This window comes from Plecotus auritus (assembly GCF_963455305.1).
Source record: "Plecotus auritus genome assembly, chromosome: 9".
Classification (NCBI taxonomy): domain Eukaryota; kingdom Metazoa; phylum Chordata; class Mammalia; order Chiroptera; family Vespertilionidae; genus Plecotus; species Plecotus auritus.
Genome location: NC_137783.1, coordinates 150,427,391 through 150,447,470, shown reverse-complemented (window position 1 = coordinate 150,447,470; position 20,080 = coordinate 150,427,391). Strand labels below are relative to the sequence as shown.

Below are 20,080 nucleotides of genomic sequence, written 5' to 3'. Positions count from 1 at the left end.
TCCAAAGAAGAGACAAACACGGAGTTGGGATTGTTGACCATTTTATTTTTTTAAAGTCTCACTCTTTTTTTAAAATATATTTTTATTGATTTCGGAGAGGGAGAGAGAGAGAGAGAAACATCAATGATGAGAGAGACTCATAGATTGGCCGTCTCCTGCACGTCCCATTGGGGATCAGGCCCACACTGGGGATTGGGCCCACAACCCGGCATGTGCCCTTGACTGGAATCGAACCTGGGACCCTTCAGTCCGAAGGCTGACGCTCTATCCACCGAGCCAAACCACCTAGGTCCTAGGGCAACTATTTTATTTTTTGTTAACATTTTATTCTCTGAGGTTCTCACGTCTCCTCCCCTTCATCTCTAGATTCCTCCTCAGGCTTCTTCACCTGAAAGGAGTTAACTCCATCACCTAACACCTGTCAGCAGGCGGGGCCTGTTCTGGGGCTGCAGTTGAGGGGGGCAGGGTGCTCAGAGCCAGTTCATCCTGACCCAGGATGCCACTTTGGTCCTCAGCAGTCAAAGGGCCACTGGACCCAAAGAACTTCACCAAGGCACGGACCTGTGGCAGCTCCGAGAACGTCTCCACTGCCAGCAGCATGGCCAGGAGCCCCAGGAGCAAGTAACCTGGGGAGAAAAGGTTCTAGGGCAGCTTTGGGGATGCCAGCGATGCTCTTTGCCCACCCTCTAGCCTGGTGACCCACCCTGGTACCTGATGCCACTCACAACTTTCTGCCGAGTTCTTCCAACTAAAATTCCCTACACCTGGGAGGCTCAGCCTCCCCCAGTGGTGTATGGGAGTTGTAGTTCAGGCTCCTCTCCTCCCACTGGGTGCTTGTTGGCAGCTGAACTCACCAAGAAGTGCGATCTGGCCAAAGTGGTAAAGCACTGGATTCAGGTCAGGGCCACGACCAGGCAGCAGGTCCCCCAGGCCGATGGTGCTGAGTGAGCCGAAGCAGAAGTAGATGGCCTCCAGCAGGCTGTAGTTGCCCTGCAGACCCCACAGCAACAGCGCTGGCAGCAGCACGAAGGTACCAGCCACTAGCAGGCCCAGTCCAAGTGCCTGCAGCAACGCGGCCCTGGCTGGGGTCAGCTGCCAGCGGACAGCTACCCAGGCAACCGGGCAGCTGAGCAGAGGCAGCAGACAGTGGCGCAGTGTGGCCACAAGTGCTAGGGAAGCTGGCAGCCCCAGCGCCGCGTAGACCACACAGAAGGCTTTTCCACCTGCTGATAGTGGGGCCATGTGGCCATAACCTGAACAGGAGAAAGGCAGTGGGCAATGAGTCCTTGTGTGCAGTGCCTGCTAGGGTCCCCACTTCCCCCAACACGCCTCAGTGGAAAGGCTGCCCTCTAGTGGCTGAAACTGCTGGAACCGCTGGGGCTCAGGCTTTGGCTCTGCTTCTCATCAACTGGAGAGCCTTGGGCAAGTCCCTTAACCTCTTTGGACTACTCTTTTATTTTCTGGAAAATGAAAAATTAAAAGAGACAGTCTGCCCTCAGTCCTCTTGTAGCTGGGACAATTCTGAGAATTGCTGTCCTGCCCCAGAGGGAGCCTGGCTTTCTAAGAACCTCAGCTCTGCCCTTGACCGATACTTCTGTACCCACTGGGCAGGGCATCACCCCCCCCCCCCTTTCATTCCCCAAAGGTGTTTTGAGTTATCCTGCGTGCTGGGCCTTGCGCTGGAATCTGAGTCTGCTCAGGCCCTGCCATGCGGTGGGAGAGACAGGCAGGAAAATCTGTCAAGGCGCTCCCTAGGAAGAGCTGCCGAAGAGGCCGCGTGCATGAGAAAGAGCCTTCAGCACCAGAACAGCATGTGGAAAGCAGGGAGAGGTGTGAGAGCGGGAGGACAGGACCGTCTAGTCCAGAGCTTGTCAACTCGAATGCCTGGAGGAGCCAGGCAGTGGTGGGGACCAGGAGACAAAAGGGAGTGGTGGGGACGGGTGCCCTGGAGCCCATGCTCTGCCCAGAAGGGCAGCCCCGTTCCACTCCTGCCAGCTGTGCCTTGCAGGAATCCTGGCTCAATGCAAATATGTTTTCTGATTTTTCCAACCGAAGTTGGAAAACAGATTAATAAAAAAAATATTTAGAGACTTTGCTGACAAAAAAACACCAACCAAAAAAGCCAGGGCTGCCAAAACCGGTTTGGCTCAGTGGAAAGAGCGTCGGCCTGCGGACTGAAAGGTCCCAGGTTCGATTCTGGTCAAGGGCACGTAACTTGGTTGCGGGCACATCCCCAGTAGGAGGTGTGCAGGAGGCAGCTGATCGATGTTTCTCTCTCATTGATGTTTCTAACTCTCTGTCCCTCTTCCTTCCTCTCTGTAAAAAGTCAATAAAATATATTTTTAAAAAATAAAAAAAGCCAGGGCTGTGTGTCCCGTTGCTTTATTTCTTCGGCCCCTCACACATGCTGTTCCCTCTGCCAGGAACTCCTTCATCCCTCAAACCTGTGCCTTGGCTACCATCTCGTCAAGACTTCTCACCAAGGAGCCTTCCCTCACGTTCCCTCCTGAGTCAGTGCTGCTCATCTGTACTCTCAGGTTCACTCCATTTCCCTCCACCCCAGGATCCATCCCATGATGTGTTCCCTGCCTTGCTGCAGGCCCATGGGGTCTGGGCACCTCTCCTGGGTCTCAAAGTGTGCCTTGGGGTGGGGCTGGGGAGGCCACACCCCTCCTGGCAGCTGAAGTTGAGGCACCAGTTGGGGTGTGTTGGTGTGGAGAGACCCAGCTGTGATGTCAGGCCTAATAGGGCCTGGGCTCTGTCTGGCACTTTGGAGCTGGGGGAAGGGTTGTACCCCCAGGCACCCCAGGAATTAGGAGGCTCCCTTCTGCCCAGCCACCTGGCAGCCTTACCCGTGGTGGTGAGGATGCTGGCAGTGAAGAGCAGGGCTGAGGGCAGATCCCAGTTCCCAGCCTTTGAGACATTGCCCAGGCTGGAGATCCCATGGGCCTGGGCTGCCAGGGCGGTGCCCAGCAGCTCCTCCAGTGCCCCGGTTGGCAAGCATGCCCCATACTCCGCCTGGAAAGTGGCCAGCTCGGCCCTGAGCTGGGCCTGGAGCCGGCGTGCTGGGGGCCCCTCCAGGGCCTGGAGCACCGCAGCCCCAAGGCCCAGAGCCAGCAGGTGAGCCGCAATCAGTAGCCCATATCGAGCCCAGGGCCTCAGCCCCCCCATGGTGTGCTGCCGGGGAGTCTGAGGTGTCCTGAAAGCTGGCTGCTCCACCTCAGGCAACTGGGAGGGTTGGCAGGTGGGGCCAGAAGGAGGTGCTGCGTGGGTGGCTAAGTGAGGGAAGCCTGGAACACAGCTGGGGTGAGTGTGAATGGAGGGAGAGGTGGCATCTCAGGCTCGGAGATGAGCTGGATCACTCCTCCCAGTTTCTACGGCCATTATTTGCCCAATTCCCCAAAGCTGGGTGGTGAGGACCAGGTGGAGGAAGGCGAGGCCCAGAGAGGTAAATGACTGGCTCAAAACCACACTGCAGTGGTTTACCCAGGGACACGACCACCCCATCCACTCCGCAGTGGCTTGGATCCCGAGGACACAGCAGGAGAGGACAGACACACGTTCCTTCCTTCCTGGTGTTCACACAAGAAACCTGTTGGCAAGGAAGCATGCGGTTCACATGGTCCTATGCTCCCTGAAGGAAACCCCTGGGCAATGGGCGAGAGCTCTGGGGCAGGCAGGGGGCTCTCGCTGGGAAGGTTCCGGTAGGAGTGACAGTTCAGCTGGGGATAGAAGAGGCTAGTCAAGGTGGGAAAGAGCTGGGGTGAGAGGAACGGGCTGTGAGGGTAAGGACACAGGGCCTTGAGGACAAATGTGGCCCGGAGACCCATGGGGGGCATTACTGTACGCATCCTGGATGGAAGGTGGTGGCCTGGGCAGCCGAGTGGGAGAGGAATATGGGATTGGGATGGGTCTGGTAGGGACAAGGGTGGCAAGGTGTTAGAGGAACAGAGCACTTGGGACAGATGGTGCTGTCAGGTCTCCATTCCAAGTCCTTCCTGGTAACCACCACCCCCCGCCCCCCAACACTGGAGACAGTGAGCCTGGCTGCCATGGACCACGAAGGGGAGGGGAGCCCACACTGGGACTCCCATAAACATCAGAACCCCATGGTAGTAAGGAAAGTGTGAGTGGAGCCAGGTGCCAGGGTAGGTCACTCCTGTGTCCAGACCCTGGGATAGACAGTCAGTCAGACAGTCAGGACAAACCTCCAAAATGCTGCCAGAGGGCTTTGTGTTCCTGAGTTCAGCGAGCTGCCCGGGTTGGGAGCAGCATGGCCAAGTCCCAGGGGAGGTCACACGAACTGGCCCCAGAGGCTAAGCGGGGGCCTTCCGGCAGCAGGACTAATCAGGCGATCACCTGCAATGGTGGGAAGAGCCTGGCAAGGGTGAGGAGGTGGGTGAGGCCAGTTTGTGTGGGTGCCAGGGAGGCTGACAAGGGCCTTGAATGCCTGACTGAAGCTGGTGGACTTGATCCCAGGAGACGGGTATGGTGCAAGGCACCAGCCCAGGCCCAGGCCGACTGCCCATCTGCTGGGGGCATGAAGTCACCAGCATCGTGTGATGGGTTGGATCCCTGGTTACTTCCAAGAACGGTGACAGGCTGTGCTTGGGGAGATAGCTTGGGGAGTTTATTTGGCTTCATTGGATCCTGAGGCCAAGGCCCCAACCCTGGCCGGGGCAGCAGGAAGGCACCTAGAGAACCCTGGCCCTAGATGGCCCCCAGGGCAGGGGGGTTCAGGCACTAAGCCCTGGGGCAGGGGCCACAGTAGCAGGACTTGGTCAAAAGTGCTGGTGACAGCTGAGGCCGGCCCCTCTCCCTTGCACCTCCCCTCCTCCCTGCGCTACCCCTGGGGGCAATTCCCTGAGACAGGCTATGGTCCTCCCAACCAGCTGGGTACAGTGTCAGGCCCCAGTGGGGCAGGTAAGTCAGGGGACCCACAGGTTGCAGGTATGCGGGGGGTGCAGGCCCCCCATCCAGTGTGAAGGCTTCCTGTGCAGTGTAGTGTTCCTGACCCCCAAAGGGGGCGGGTCCCTGGGGGAAGCCAAGGCAGCGACAGAGGCTGGCCTGGCTCCTGTTCCAGTGTATGCTGTGGCTCCTCGGGGGCAGCTGGAGCGTGGGGAGCAGCCGGTCCACTCATGGCCCTGCCTCCGGCATCCACGGGGCCTGGGCACCCATGTCTTTGGTCTGTGCCCTACAGTCCTGAGGCCCCCCCCGGAAGGGGTTGGCAGGTGGAGAGTCCCAGAAAGGGTCTGAGTCTGGGAACAAGGTCCAGGGCGCCCGGCGGGGCGCAGGCTGTGGCGAGGGCAGGGGCGAAGGCCGCGGTCCAGCTGACACGAAGCTCCACGGGTCAATGCGGCTGCGGAGGGGTGAGGGCCGAGGTCGGCTGATGAGGCCCAGGGGCGGTGAGCGTGGGGTACCGGGGGTGCCAGGAGCAGAGCGGGATATCCCTGGCGGGGGTGAAACAGTGCTTCCTGTGAAGAGTGGGAGAGGAGCAGAGGGTCAGGCAGCACCTACTCTTGGGTGTCCCCAGGAGGCATGCCCTGCTCTGGGCCTGTTTTCCCATCTGCACAGCAAGCTACTTGACTCATCACTTCACGGCCCCTTAGCTCCACGGAGCACGTTTGTAATGTAGGGTTAAGAGCCGGGCCTCTGGAGCAGGCGGGCCTGGGCTTGGATCCCAGCTCTACCACTTGGTAGTGGGACCCGCAAGTCCCTTGCTCTCCCTGCGCCTTCAATTTCCTCACATAAAAATGGGTCTAGCCCAGGGGTGGGCAAACTTTTTGACTCGAGGGCCACCAATGGGTTCTTAAACTGGACCGGAGGGCCGGAACAAAAGCATGGATGGAATGTTTGTGTGAACTAATATAAATTCAAAGTAAAGGAGCGGAGGAGAGAGCAAGAGAACCGGACAGAACAGCCGGATCCGGCCCGCGGGCCGTAGTTTGCCCAAGGCTGGTCTAGCCCTAGCCGGCTTGGCTCAGTGGATAGAGCATCAGCCTGCGGACTGAAGGATCCCAGGTTCGATTCTGGTCAGGGCACATGCCTGGGTTGTGGGCTTGATCCCCAGTAGGGGGCGTGCAGGAGGCAGCCGATCAATGATTCTCTCTCATCATTGATGTTTCTATCTCTCTCTCCTTCTCCCTTCCTCTCTGAAATCAATAAAGAAATATATTACAAAAAAATGTGTCTAACAAGAGCAGCTATTCACAGGGTTCCTTCAATACCTGAGACAATCTCTGTGAAGCACTAGAAATAGGACCTGGCACAAGCAGGCAACTAGCATGCATCTGCCATCCCTGTGGTCATCATTATTCCTTTTATTTCACAACTAGCCTGGCGGGCCCCACTCCACTTCTGAGCACTGGTGGCTGAACTTAGAATTCAGTTCCTTTCAAGCGTGCCCAGCGCCCACGTGTGGGGCCCAGCGCCCAGGTGTGGGGCCCAGGGGAGACCATGTCCCCACCAGCCCTTCCTCCCTCCATCACCAGGCAGGAGGCCTGCACGGGGCCACTCACCGCGCCTCCCTTCCTCGCGTCTGGGACTCTTGGCCGAAGGCTGGCCTGCAGGGACACCCAGCTCCAGCAGCAGGGGCGCAGGCGTAGGTGGGCCTGGGGCGTCGGGGCTCAACCGGGAAGTGGGGGCTTCAGGCATCTTGGGGGAAGAGCGGATGAGCCGGGAGGGGAGTGAGGAAGGGGGCTGGGTGGGAGACAGGGTGGGGGGCGTTGGCTGGGGCTCCCCACGCGGCTGCAGGTCACGGCCGAGGCCCAGCGAGGCGAGCAGGGCAGTGCCGCGCAGCAGTGCACGCTGGATCAGCTTGGGGGTCCCAGAGCCGCTGCTGCGTTCAGCTGGGGCCGGCCGCCGGGGCTCCTCAGGCTCTGGGCTCGGCCGTGGGGGGTTACCTGGTGGCGAGGGTGGGGCATAGGTTAGGGGATCTTCAGGTGGGGTGCTCTGGTATCCCTCATTGGCCCTGGTATGAGGACTGAGTTAACATCTCCCCTGACCCCACCCATCGTGCATCCCCCATCGCACACATCCAGGTCTTTCAGAAGTGGGGGTGGGGGGAGGCTGCGCAGGCCAAAGCAGCAGCAAGGGCAAAGCCTGGGAGGCAGCTAGGTGCCCTGGAGCCAGAGATGGGGGATGAAGGGGGAGGAAAAGGGGTCACCAGGAGGCAAGCATTGGCCAGATCCTCAATGGCCAGCCAGGAGCACCTGCGGGGCCCCAGGGACAGGATTAGGGCCTGAGCCCTATGCCCACATTCTTCCTGGATGGGCAGAACTGGTCCTTCTGCCTGCCTGTCCCCACTTCAGGGGTAGCTTATCTGGGGCAGCAGGTGAACTCCAATGTGCACAACAGCCCCAAGAGACACACATCACTGTCCCTATTCCAGAAAGGAGGAAACAGGTTCAGAGAGGTCTGTTGTTTGTGCCAGGCCCGGGCAGAATGATTTAGGGAATGACGTTGACTGATCTCATTCTGCAAGAGTCCCGGGATCAGAGAGGTTAAGGGCTTGTCTGAGGCTGCACAGCCACTATGGGGTGGAGCAGGCCTCCCTCTAGGCAGGGGCAACAGAGCCTTTGCTCTCCACCACTTTCCAACCTTTCTGCTCTGGATTTCAGGACATCTGTGTCCTACTTGTGGGCCTAGGGGACCTGTCAAACCCCAATTTTGTCTGGTCCTCCTTGGCTCCAGAACCTGCCATGGCTCTCCACTGCCACTAGAAGAAAGTCCAGGCTCCTTGGCTGGGCTTTCAAAACCCTCCCCAGCCTTGCCCCGCCCCCTTCCCTTTCTCTTTAGGCCAAGCATAACGTGGGCCTGCCTGGAGAGGAGCACTGGGCGGGGTGTCCAGAGAAAGAACTAAAACTGGAAAAAAATGGCCCTAACCGGTTTGGCTCAGTGGATAGAGCGTCGGCCTGCGGACTCAAGGGTCCCAGGTTCGATTCCAATCAAGGGCATGTACCTTGGTTGCGGGCACATCCCCAGTAGGGGGTGTGCAGGAGGCAGCTGATCGATGTTTCTCTCTCATCGATGTTTCTAACTCTCTATCCCTCTCCCTTCCTCTCTGTAAAAAAATCAATAAAATATATTAAAATAAATAAATAAATAAATAAAACTGGAAAAAAATGAGCTTCTACTTTGAATCAGAACTTTTTTTTGCGGGGGTGGGGGGGAGGTGTCCCTGTTCTCAGCCACAACCCTTACCCAGTCTCTCTGTCTCTGGAGACAGGTCTCGGCATAAAAACTCCCCATCATTTTCAGGCTCTTCCTTAACAGGCGCCTGCTTATTTTTCCGGCTTTGCTCACTCATTCATTCAACAAACTTCTGCGGACAAACTTCCATCGTCAGGGCTGCACTGGGCTTCACAGACCCAGGAGGTGCAGGCCTCGTGCTCTCCTGTCACTGCCTGGCTCCCAACCCTGCTCTGAGCTCCAGCCAGACTTCCTTTTGCTCAGGTCTGGTGAGCCCCACGTCTGCACACACACTATTCTCTCTGCCCAGCACACCTTTCCCACCCAACTCAGGTGTCACCTCCTCTGTGAAGCTGGTGTTGTGATCCTATATAATAAAAGGCTAATATGCAAATTGACCGAATGGCGGATCGACAGGTCGTTATGATGCGCACTGACCACCAGGGGGCAGACGTTCAACGCAGGAGCTGCCCTGGTGGTCAGTGTGCTCCCACAGCGGGAGCGCCGCTCAGCCAGAAGCCCTGAGCTGGGCTTATGGCTGGCGAGCACAGCAGCGGTGGTGGCCGGAGCCTCTCCTGCTTCCGTTGGCAGCGCGAAGAATGTCTGACTGCCGGCTTAGTCCGAGGGCTCCCGGACTGTGAGAGGGTGCAGGAACCGCCCCCCCCCCCCCAAGCGCACAAATTTCGTGCACCGGGCCTCTAGTTTATAATAAGAAATGTATACTTGGTCTTCCTCTCATTTCAGGCACAGAGTTCCTAAAACCCTGGGAATTTTCTAAGTGATAGAGTGACAAAGGTAAAAGGAGCGCCTTTTAAATTCATAACAAGCCCCTTGACCACACCTGAGTTCCTATTGATGGGGTGACTTTTGGAAAGCCCTTAGGGATAGGGGTCTGGTCGCCGGAGGAACCAGCCACATCATTAGAGTTGGAACTTTCCAGGGAGGGGAGGGGCTGGAGATTGAGTTCAATCACCAATGATTTCATCGATCCATCATATCCACTTAATGAAGCCTCTATAAAACCCCGGCTGAAGGGGCTTGGAGAACTTCCTGGATAGTGAACACATCTGGGCGCTGGGAAAGTGGTGCATGCAGAGAGGGTGTTGGCGCCCACGTCCCTTCCCATATCCCTTGCCCTATGCATCTCCTTCATCTGGCTGCTCTTGATCTATATCCTTTATAATAAACTGGCAATCCAGTAAGTCAACTTTTCCCGAGTTCTGTGAGATGCTCTAGCACCGTGGTCGGCAAACGGCAGCTCGCGAGCCACATGCGGCTCTTTGGCCCCTTGAGTGTGGCTCTTCCACAAAATACCACGGCCTGGGCGAGTCTATTTTGAAGAAGTGGCGTTAGAAGAAGTTTAAGTTTAAAAAATTTGGCTCTCAAAGGAAATTTCAATCGTTGTACCGTTGATATTTGTCTCTGTTGACGAATGAGTTTGCCGACCACTGACCTAGCAAATTATCAAATCCGAGGAGGGCTTGTGGGAACCTCCAATTTATAGCCAGTCGGTCAGAAACACAGGCAACGACCTGGACTTGCCACTGGCATCTGAAGTGAGAGCAGTCTTGAGGGACTGAGCCCTTAACCTGTGGGGTCCAGGTAACTAACTCCAGGCAAATAGTGTCGGAAATGAACTGAACTGGAGTGGAAAGAAGTTCTTGCAGGGGGCTGGGAGGTCAAGGTCATGTACTCTTGTGGGCGACCGGAGTGCGGCTTGTGCTAGGGCAGTGGTTGGCAAACTCATTAGTCAACAGAGCCAAATATCAACAGTACAACGATTGAAATTCCTTTTGAGAGCCAAGTTTTTAAAACTTGAACTATATAGGTAGGTACATTGTTATTAACTTAATTAGGGTACTCCCAAGCTGGCCTTTGCTAAAAACTCAAGGCGCCAAAGAGCCGTATGTGGCTCGCGAGCCGCAGTTTGCCGACCACTGCGCTAGGGGAACCCAGTGCTCAGCCGGTGGCTGGGCTGGGGCAGGTGATGTCCTTTCAGGTAACCATTCCATCTTCCTTCCCTCCCTAGAGCCTGCTGAGGGCGCAGTGACTGCCTTGGGGCCAGGAAAGTGCCCTCTTCCAGGCCAGGCCTGCAAGGGAGACCAGAGAGGCGGGAAAGAGCCCTCTTCAGACTCTGGCTCCCTGAGGCTGGGCTTTATCCAGCTCCGTTGTGGGCCTGCAGTTCAAAACTGGATTCCAGGGCTCGCTCTGCTATGCCTGCTGGCTTCTGGTAGTCTCCCCACAGTACCCACAGAACGAGTGCAGCAAAAAGTCTTCTGGGGGCAACAAGGCCACTCACCATTGAGTGTTGGGGGTGTGGAAGGAGATCCCAAGGGGGATGAATCATCTGAATCCAGGTACCAGGTGGCTTCATCCATGCGGGACCTTCTCCTGGTTACAGGAAGGGAAGGGAGTTGCGCTTTGTGAGTCTCAGGACTGTTGGAAGGCAGATAATACTGGAGTTGGGGGCACTCACCTCCCATTCTGGGCTTCCCCAGGCTTGGGGGAACTGGGACCCCAGGCCCAGCATGCTCGACGTTCTCCATTGCTTGAGTCCTCCTGACGTCGGGGGGACTGGCGGCCCCATGCCTGGCCTGTTTCTGCAGGTTCCACTGCGGAGGGAAACCCAATGGAGTCTGAGCTGAGGTCAAGGCTCTGATCTTTGTGCTCTCCCATCATACGAATCAGGCTCCAGGGGTAACATGAGGATGGGAGCAGGCTGGGCTCCAATCCATCCCTGGGTGGGCTTTGGGCCACAGAGAACTTAACAGAATTGGGGCTCTCTAGGTGGGTTTGGGTCCTGGGGTAGGCAGCAGGGGGTGGGGGCATCTCATCTAGTCCGTCAGCGGGCATTTGCTGTTTAGTAGTTAGTACAGACACCACAGAAGTCGACCTGGGTTTGAATTCTGCTCTATTATTAGCTGTGTAATGTTAGGCAAGTTACTTTTTTCACTTTCCTTACTTATAAAACTTAAAAGGACAGCTCCCTCACAAAGTTATTGTGAGGAATTAAGTCAATATTAGCAAAACGTTTAGAAAAATGCAGACTCATAAAATTAGAAAATACTAGTATCATACAACTGTTTGACGTTTTAAAAGTTAGTAAAACAAATGCTGCTTGGGGAACTCGAAGGTACCAGTCTAGACTGATAGGGAAGGGAGACTGGGGCCGGGGTCCACTGCCAAGGATAAGGTTTGACAGAAAGAGGTGGAGCAAGGACAGAAAGAGGTGAGGTTTCTTACACTGGATGGCCCGAAACCGGGGAAAGGTGGGTGAGTCCCCAGCTCCGACCTCGAAGACGTTTCTCCTCCGGTCCAGGCCGGGCGAGGCCTGCACAGTGATTCGGTGTTTGAAGTCTGGGTTTGGGAAGGAAGCAGGGCCAGTTCGTGGTGAAGGAGAGCCAAGATCCCAACCTGCAGGGGCCCTGGGCCAGCTCGTAGGCAGTGCAGGGACCGGGCTTGGCACGGTGGGAATACGACTGGGGCCAGTTTACTGCCCTCCTGAGCCCCGGGCTCTCAGTAAGGAAAGCGGACCGCCTGCCTGGACTCCAGCATCCGCAGGAGAGCGACAGAGCCCGAGATCCCCAGAGGCCGAGGAGGCGGCCGCCGCCGCCGCCGCCGCCCCGCCCCGCCCCTCCCCGCCCCTCCCCGCCCCTCCCCGCCCCTCCCCGCCCCTCCCCGCCCCTCGGCCTTCCCAGAACTTTCAGGATTCCCGCCCCTTCCCCGTTGCAGCCACTCTCAGGCCGACATGCAAATATCCTCACCAGAACCCGCCCACAAACACGCCGAGTCCCAACCCCGACCAGCCTTCAGCTCACGCACCCACCCACTAACTCCCTGAACCAATCAGCACGAACGCCTGACCCCGCCCCCGCAGCCAATGGCGGGCGGCGCGCCGGGCCCGCCCCTTACCGAGTGGCATACTGATGCGCTCGCCGCCGTCGCGCGCGCGGAGCTTGCTGCGCTTGAAGGTGCCGCGGCGGCGGCGTACGTGCGGCCGCTCGCGGTCCACCTGCTGCAACAGCAGCGTCAGCTCGCGCTCGAACACCTCCAGCTCCCACTGAGCCAGCAGGTGTTCGCGCCGCCGCAGCTGCTCCGCCTGGGAACGCTGCTCACGCGCCGCGCGGGTCAGCTCCTCCTCGCGGCTCAGTAGTTCCTGTGCCCGGGACAGTGGAGACAGTGGGGTCAGTCCGGTAGGGCCTCGGCGCCCGCCCCAACTCTCCGCCCAAAGGAGACCCGAGTGTCTCCTTCCAACCCCGGGACACTGACTCCTCCCACCTTTTCCTTGGCCCGCAGCTCATCGAAAAGGCCTTGGATCTCACGCTTCCAGCCTTCCTGCATGGAATGGAAGGAGTCCCGCGGCATTTCCCGCAAGACCTGGGCCTCCAGCGCCTCCAACTGCTTCAGGATGGAGGCGAAGTCGGGCCTGCGGTGGGGGTCCTGCGCCCAACAATCTGGGGGCACAGCATGGAGGGGGGGACAGAATAAGAGGTCTGTGGGTGGAGGAGCTCTGTCCCTCACCCTCCCGCACCGTCCCCTTACCGGCCATGAGCTGTGCGAAGGGCTCGGGGCAGGTGGATGGGATGGGCAGTGTGAGCTTGTTAACAGCCACTCCGTAGGCTACAGCAAGGCAGTCGATGCCACGGTAGGGCACCTCTCCAGTCAGCAATTCCCACAATAGCACCCCAAAGCTGTGGGAGAGAGAAGGGTGTGTCCTCTCCTCTACTCATTGCCATTTCACCCCAAAGCAACCAGGAACTAAACGGCTTGGGTCCCTCCCCCTGACTGCCCAGCCTAGGATTTTGGCAGCCACATCTACCCCCTGCAGCCCCACAGCTGGCCCTGTCCAGCCTCCATCCAGGCCGCACCTCCAGACATCGCTGCCCTTAGAGAAGGTGGAAGCCTTGATGACCTCAGGAGCCATCCAGGCATAGGTGCCGGCGGCACTCATTTGTGTGGTTTTGTGCCACTCGCGGGCCAGGCCGAAGTCGGTGATCTTCAGGGTCTTGTGCTCCATGTCATCACCCTCAATGGGCTGCAGCAGCAGAACTGGGGAAGAGAGAGGCGGGACTGTGGTTGCTCCAGGCTCAGGTGGGAGGGGCACGGGAAGAGCTGGGAGCTAACTGTCCTCTGACAGACATCTAGCTGGGTACTGGGGGCATGGAGGTGATCTTGCCCAGGAAGGAGAGCTCGCTGCTGGGGCTGGGATGGAATCAGACAAAAATAACAATACTGGGAAATGTTTCCAGAGGGGCTACTATAAGCCACGCATTTTACACTCAGTTCTAGCAGTCACACGCAAAAATGTTGTGAGGTAGGCATCATTATCCCCATTTTACAGATGAAGAAACTGAGCAAGGAAATGACTTGGCTAAGGTCATAAACAAATTCAACAGAGATTCCAACCTCGTCTGTGTGGTTCCAAAGCCAGGCCTATAACTTTCTCCTAATACTGCATTGAATAGAAACTAGCAATATCGCAGCCTCTTAGCCTTGATGGCCTTAATTTTAAGAGAAACCTGTGTCTTATCATTTTGCGAAAACAGGAGTGTGAATCAGAATCTCCCTGGGGGTGGGGAGCAGGAGGGAGCCCTTTGGTGAGAAAGGAAGCCCAACAGGCGCCACAGACCCCTGGTGCCCATATCGCAGCGTGGCCAGTGCAGCCGCTCCCCAGGGAGCGAGACTCCAGAAGATAACTACTAACGCAGTTGGATGTGGAGAGAAAGGGAGGGGTCTGAGAAGATGATGGTTCTTGCCCAGAAAGGAGGAGCTTGGGCTAAATGTAGGAGTGGATGGTTAGACTTGGCAGGGGCTCATGGCTTTGACCCAAATGGGGCCACCATATCTGTACAGAGAGAAGCAGCAACTTGCAAACCTCTCATCAGGAAAAGCATGGCTCAGACGAGAGGAGTTTTAGAGGACAAAGTAACAGAATCATCCAGGGTCTGGAAGGGCCCCTCTACTGTCCTGGTCGTAGAAAACTGCACTGCAGAGGGGTGCCATCCAAGCCAAATACATTTCTGAATCTGTGTCATTCCCGAGCACACCTCAGCGCTCCTGCCCAGGTGACAGCTTCATAATGGGGGCAGCTCAGGGTACTTGGGGTGGAGTGCCAGCGTGCCACTCGGTCAGGGGCGGGCCCCAGCACCTAACACAGCCCAGTGAGTCAGAGAAGACTTCTCAGAAGAGGTGGCAGAACCAGGGCACTCACTTTTCCAGGCCTAAAAGCCACAACCCCTGATCCTGCTTCTGGCCAAGCTCTCTGGGCCTTGTGGGGGCATCTGGCACTGCTACCCAACCCTCCCCCAATGTCCTTGACTCCTGGGGCCTCTGACTGGTGGGTTTCCTTCAGGGCCTCCCCTCCCTCAGCCCTTTCAGTGCAGGTGTCCCTCAGAACCTGGCCTCTCCTAAACTTCTGCCCACTGCTCCCAGACTGTCTGGCTCTCCCAGGTGCCAGCCACCCATTGGCATCTCCCATATTTGGACCTCTAGGCCAGAAGTCAATTCAGCTGCCCACCAGCTGGCCTGCCTGATGTCCACAGGTCCTCAACAACCACCTTCATCATACCACCAGGCCTGGCAAACCTTGCCATTTCTCCTGATTCAGAGAATGGTCCTACAATCTCCCCTCTCCTCTGAGCCCGACTGGGGCTGAGTCCTGAGCAGTTAATAAAGCCGAGGATGACAACAAAAGCCACCTCAGAGGGTTGTCATGAGATCCCACTTTTTAAAGCCTTAGCACAGGGTCTGACACCCAGCATGAGCATGCTGAATGCCAGTGGTGCTAAAGACTGTCACTCACTAACACCTCTCTGTAGACTCTCTCTTCTCCATCCTCTATCACAACTTACTCTGGCTTGGCTGCTGGAGGCTCAGAACCGGACCGTTTAGTAAACCCTACAGGAGCTCATTCCCAAGAACTGCAACAGGCTGGGGGCAGGTGGCTGGAGTGGGACCAGCCAAAGGGGTCTGTGTGCCGGGGTTGGGAAGGGACTCCTGTCTCCTCTGGTGCCAGGACCCACCCATCCTCTTGAAGACCAACCTTTGCTGCTTCCTGGCTGTGTCTCCAGCCACATGTGAGACCTCACAGACTAGTGAAGCACCTTCTGTACCAGTATCTCAGGCCGGCAGGCCAGCCGCTCCTTTTCAGCCAGCTAATCTGAGCCCCAGATAACTCACCCAAAGTCTCAGGACTTCTTTGTACGGCGGCCTTTCTGCCACCTCCCACCCCCGGCTTGACCTGACAACTTCAATGTCTCGTCCTCTCCCCTGCATCTCCTGTTTTTCTCCAAGTGCTTTGAATTTGTCCCAACCCAAGTTGCTCTTCTGGTGTCTGATGTAGACCTTGGGAATGGGGTGGTCAGGACCACCCGGAAGAGAGAGCTAGAGATCCCCCTCTCAGTGCCCCCTTAGGGCTCCCTGGCCCCAGCCCCCTCCCAGGCTGGCCTCTGTGGGGCTCGGGAGTGGCCTAGGCTGCTCACACCTCTTCCGCTTCCCTCCCATGGTCTCTACTTCTCCTTTCTGTGGGCCTGGCGCAGGTCTCCAACTGGGGGGGTCCTTTGGGGGAGAATTGGGGGAGGTCAGCCTCAGGCCGGGCTGGCTGGTCAGTCCTGTGACTCGTGGGCCTGGAGAATTCCCCCTCCACTCCCCACCAGGCTTCCTCACAAGGCCCCCATTGTCCAGGAAAATCACGCCATTGTTTCCTGCCTGCGCCCCCCCCCAGTCCAGGGACTCCCCCGCCCCAATCCCGCAGACAGTACCTCAGGCCTAGGACTGGGGTCTGCAAGGTGGGAGGCCAGGCTCAGGGAGGCTGAGGGCACCCTGCCTGCCCTTTACCACCACCCAGACTCTGGGAGAGAAGCAGGGGAACTGGAGGGGAGTGGGGGTGCAATCCCTGGCTCCTTCCTCTCCCACAAGCCCCCCACCCCCAGCTCTTTCCTCCCCTGTAGGCAGCTGGACTGGGGAGGGAGCAGAGGCTGGAGCAGGGGCAGGAAGCTGGCTCAGGGGCAGCAGGAAATGCAGGAAGCGGTGGGGAGGGTGGGGAGCAGGGGCCTGGGCTATTGTTCCATTTTTTCTGGAAAGAAAACTGGAGGAAAAACAGAAGATGGAGTCCCCTCCCCCTGGGGCCTTCGGGGAATCCCCCTCAGGCTGGGCTGGGAGTGGGGGGTCCTAGATGGCTAGAACCGAGCAGTGAGGCCGAGAGGTGGGAACTGCCCCCTACTACAGATGACAGGAGGGGGAGGGTGGCTGGCAGGCATCCCCTGGCCCCCTCTGGCCCTGGCAAGGACTTGGATATCACCGGGTCCTGGCGTTCTCCCTCCAGGTCCCTTGTCCATGGTCAGCCCAGGCCAGGAGGCTCAAAATATACATCTCACCCCTGCAAGAGCTGTCCATGCCTCTCCACTATTCCCATTGGCCCCTCCTGCGCTTCCTCTGCTCTACAGCCTCCACCCTGGGCCTCCCCAGGCCCAGCCCTGTGTCCCCCCACTATTGTGCTGGGTACTGCCTCCTGGCCTTTGCTTTTGTCAGGCCCTGCTGGACATTCCTTGGGCGCCTCTCTGAATGCTGCCTGCGTTTGGCCTGCCTGCGTAAGGAAGCGCTCTGAACTTGTCACTCCTTGTTTTGGGTCCCTGCTGAGCAGTGTGCAATCCCCAATGGCTGAGGATGGAGGCCTAGTCCCACCACACCCACCCCAAGGGCTGATTCCAGGCGAGGCCCCGTTGGTGATCCAATCCCCAGATGTCCACACTCACGACTGAGGACTTACTGTGTGCTGGCAGCAGACACCAGGGCTTGCCAAGACTGTTAAGCCATTTTCCCCTCCCCGTTACTCCCTTTTTACAGAGTCTGAAATTGAGGCTCTGACTTGAAATAACCACCTAGAGGTCATGCAGCCAGGGGGAGGGGGAGGGCTGGAATTGCAGCAAGACCAGCAGGCTCTCCCCCCCCACCCCCACCCCGAGATCTCTGTTCTGGAGTACCTGCCCATCACAAGAGGAGGGGGAGGAGAGAGCCAACAGCACAAGTGTGAATTTAGGGGACAGGAAGGTGAGTGCCAGCATCCAGTGTTCTGCTACCTTGAGGCGGCCATCATTAGGCAGGGTCATTATGGCCCACCTGAGTGATCCCAATTTTTTAGCTTCTGTAAGCTGGCGTCAAGAACTTCTGCAGCTGGGGCATGAGAGACTCTGGTGCCTGGTACTCCTGCTTTGGGGGCAGTGGGCATGCCAATCAACTGGGACTCCCCTTGGGCAAGAGATCCTGCCTCTAGTACCAAAGAGGCCATGCTGGGAGAGGGCTGGGAGCCAGGTTCCTTTCAGAAGCCAGGTAGCCCCAGGCAGGTCCAGCTGAGAGTTGGCAGTATGTGTGTGCTTGGGCCATGCCACCCTCCACCCCTGCTCCCCCAAACTCACTGTTGTTGGACTTGAGGTCTCGGTGGATGACGGGCACCAGGGCCTCACAATGCAGGTAGTGCATCCCACGGGCAATTTGCACAGCCCAGTTGACCAGCACGTGGGGGGGTACACGCCGCCCCGCCAGGGCCCGGCTGAGGGGACCACCAGCTGCGTACTCCATCACCAGGCACAGGTTGGGCTCCTCAAGGCACACTGCCTTGAGGGCAATGATGTTGGGGTGTGCCAGCATGGCGAAAAGCCGGGCCTCCTGGCGCACACTCTCAGCTGTCACACTGATGTCCTCATCGGGGTCCTGTCGAGCTGCCTTCACAGCCACCAGCTCACCTCGCCAGCTTCCACGGTAGACCTTGCCGAAGCCACCAATGCCGATCACCTCCTCTAGCCGCAGCTCCTGAAAGCTGGCCACCTCACAGGGGGGCGGGCCGCCCCGAGACACATAGTTGGATGGAAAGATGCCTACCTGGCCGCCTACCTGGCCCGCCCACCAGCCCTCATCGCCGGAGATAGCTGCATCCCGGGACAGCACCTCCACACGGTCACCCTTCCGCAGGGCCAGCTCGTCCTGCCCATTGGGCTCGTAGTCAAACAAGGCTGTCCACACAGGGTTGGCATAAGCCGCTGCTTTCGGGGACCCCTCTGGCCAGCTTCCGCCGCTGCCACCGCCGCCCCCACTGCCACCGCCGTTCCATGAACCCAGTGGGCTCTTGAGGAAGAGGTTCTTCAAGGGCTCCATGGCTGGGGGCTGGCGTTGGGGCGTGTGGGGGACCTTCCCTGGGTGCCCCTGGTCTCCACCCCTGCTGGCTGCGGAGGCCCTAGTCCTGGAACCTGGGCATGCGGGCCCTGGCCCTCAGCCCCAGACCCACGCCTCTCTGGGGAGCCAGGAGTGTCGCCTCCTGGCCCGCCGCATCTCGGGCTTTCTGAGGAGGGCCAGCCAAGGCAGTGTGGTCAGGCTCGGGGGGTGGGACCCCGGGGTCTCTGGCGTCTCACCATTGCCAGCTCAGAAGGGCCTGGGCGTCCCTCAGCAGTCCCGGGAGCCTGGCTCCAGCGCCCGCCAAGTGTAAGGTGGAGCCGGTGAGGGGCAGTGCCTGGACTCCGGTTGGGTCTTTTCGCGCAGGGGTGGCTGGAGCGTCCCTAGTTGGGCCGAGCTGCCCCTTCCTGGCCCAGCTCCCTCGGCCCGATGGCTCCAACCCCCGTTCCCTTCTTCCTCCTCCCTTTGTACTTTGGCCCCGGGGGCGGGAGGCAGAGGTGGAGGGTGGAGTTTCACTTTTTTCCGCTCTTCTCCCTCCTGCAGGAAACAGCATCAGATGACGCGAGCGGGTAGCACCGCTCCCGTACCGGAGGCTGTGGGAGGCTAAGCAGGGGAGTTCCCGGGTCGCGGTCGAGAAGAGACAGAAGGAGGGAAGGGTAGACCCGACCCCGGTCGAAGTTGTCTCTGATAAGGATGGGCCACCCCCGCCCTGCGTCAGTTAAGAACCTGGCTTGGAAGTGAAGTAAACCCGAGTCTGGTCTCGGCTCCGAAGTTGTGACCCATCCTCTCTGCGCCTCATTCTCATATCTGAAATGGGGCTAGCTTTGCAGAGCTAGTGGGGCCGGGGTGGGGGAGATTGGAGGAGGACAGAACTGGCTGCACCTCAAATTCTTGGAACGGGTTGTCTCAGGCGCTCGTCTTCCCCTTACCAGGAAAGCAATTCGCTTCTTCATGCCTCTTCCCTAGTAGAGAAACCTGAGACCTGTCCTGAACTTAGCCCAGTGATTGGAGTCAGAATCGTTAAGTCGCCCTCCGCCACAGTGTTGACCCCAATTGCCTTGAGCCTGTCACTTTAAGAAAAACGACAATCTCCTATTTCGACTATTCCCGCCTGCTCTGGAGTGTCGCTCTCTACACTCCAAATCTGAACTCTGACCCGGAAGTAGAGGCAGCTCCAGCCCACAGATGCTCATGACGTTTGAGGTCCAGCCCTAAAAGGGGCTGACCTAGAGGGAGGTGCTCCAGTGGAGCTGAAATATCGCTGTAGCCCCGAGGAGTCCACGCCTCCACCCGTTTCCTCACCACCTTCATTGGAAGAGCTTTTTTAAAAATATATTTCTTTACTGATTTCAGAATGGAAGGGAGAGGGAGAGAGAAACATCTTCTACTGGGGATGGAGCCCGCAACTTAGGCATGTTCCCTTGGCCAGAATCGGAACTGGGACCCTTCAGTCCGCAGGCCAACGCTCTATCCACTGAGCCAAACCAGGGCATTGCAAGAGCTTTGCGCCAATTAACAGATCCTGCGCCGGGGGGAGGGGTCTCGCTCACTGCTTGTTGGTTCTTTGACCCGCACCAGAGCACCTTTAGTTCCACCCAGTGGTGGTTTTCGCTTGGTTGGCAACGCCTAGGTGTGCGCATGCGCCCAAGCGCTTCTACCCCTTGGATTCTCCTTCCTTAGACTTGGACTCTGCGCACGCCCAAAGGGCTCCCGGCTTCTCGGCGCT

The 20,080-nt window shown here is 58.1% G+C and overlaps 2 protein-coding genes across 2 annotated transcripts; both read right to left on the bottom strand.

Moving 5' to 3' along the window:
- Window positions 1-26: 26 nt before the first annotated feature.
- Window positions 27-3,592, bottom strand: KCNK7 (potassium two pore domain channel subfamily K member 7). The gene is made up of 3 exons (XM_080641537.1): window positions 2,853-3,592; window positions 855-1,253; window positions 27-626 (listed from the first exon to the last, which is right to left on the bottom strand). Exons 1-3 carry the CDS (start codon window positions 3,169-3,171, stop codon window positions 412-414), a joined length of 933 nt encoding a protein of 310 aa, XP_080497663.1. The 5' UTR covers window positions 3,172-3,592; the 3' UTR covers window positions 27-411.
- A 1,017-nt stretch (window positions 3,593-4,609) lies between these two features.
- Window positions 4,610-18,826, bottom strand: MAP3K11 (mitogen-activated protein kinase kinase kinase 11). The gene is made up of 10 exons (XM_080688397.1): window positions 17,604-18,826; window positions 13,059-13,239; window positions 12,733-12,881; window positions 12,469-12,644; window positions 12,103-12,346; window positions 11,434-11,547; window positions 10,667-10,802; window positions 10,490-10,581; window positions 6,519-6,902; window positions 4,610-5,474 (listed from the first exon to the last, which is right to left on the bottom strand). Exons 1-10 carry the CDS (start codon window positions 18,337-18,339, stop codon window positions 5,137-5,139), a joined length of 2,550 nt encoding a protein of 849 aa, XP_080544523.1. The 5' UTR covers window positions 18,340-18,826; the 3' UTR covers window positions 4,610-5,136.
- Between the last annotated feature and the right edge of the window lie 1,254 nt (window positions 18,827-20,080).

What these genes read in the sequence shown, in the direction of transcription:
- KCNK7 (XM_080641537.1), bottom strand. Translation starts at nt 3,171, where the DNA reads ATGGGGGGGCTGAGGCCCTGGGCTCGATATGGGCTACTGATTGCGGCT. An exon ending in CAGCATCCTCACCACCACGG is followed by an intron (nt 1,254 to 2,852) that starts GTAAGGCTGCCA and finishes TCTCCTGTTCAG; the next exon opens with GTTATGGCCACATGGCCCCA. An exon ending in TGGCCAGATCGCACTTCTTG is followed by an intron (nt 627 to 854) that starts GTGAGTTCAGCT and finishes TTTTCTCCCCAG; the next exon opens with GTTACTTGCTCCTGGGGCTC.
- MAP3K11 (XM_080688397.1), bottom strand. Translation starts at nt 18,339, where the DNA reads ATGGAGCCCTTGAAGAACCTCTTCCTCAAGAGCCCACTGGGTTCATGG. An exon ending in AAGGGCAGCGATGTCTGGAG is followed by an intron (nt 12,882 to 13,058) that starts GTGCGGCCTGGA and finishes TCTCTCCCACAG; the next exon opens with CTTTGGGGTGCTATTGTGGG. An exon ending in ACGCGAGGAAGGGAGGCGCG is followed by an intron (nt 5,475 to 6,518) that starts GTGAGTGGCCCC and finishes CACTCTTCACAG; the next exon opens with GAAGCACTGTTTCACCCCCG.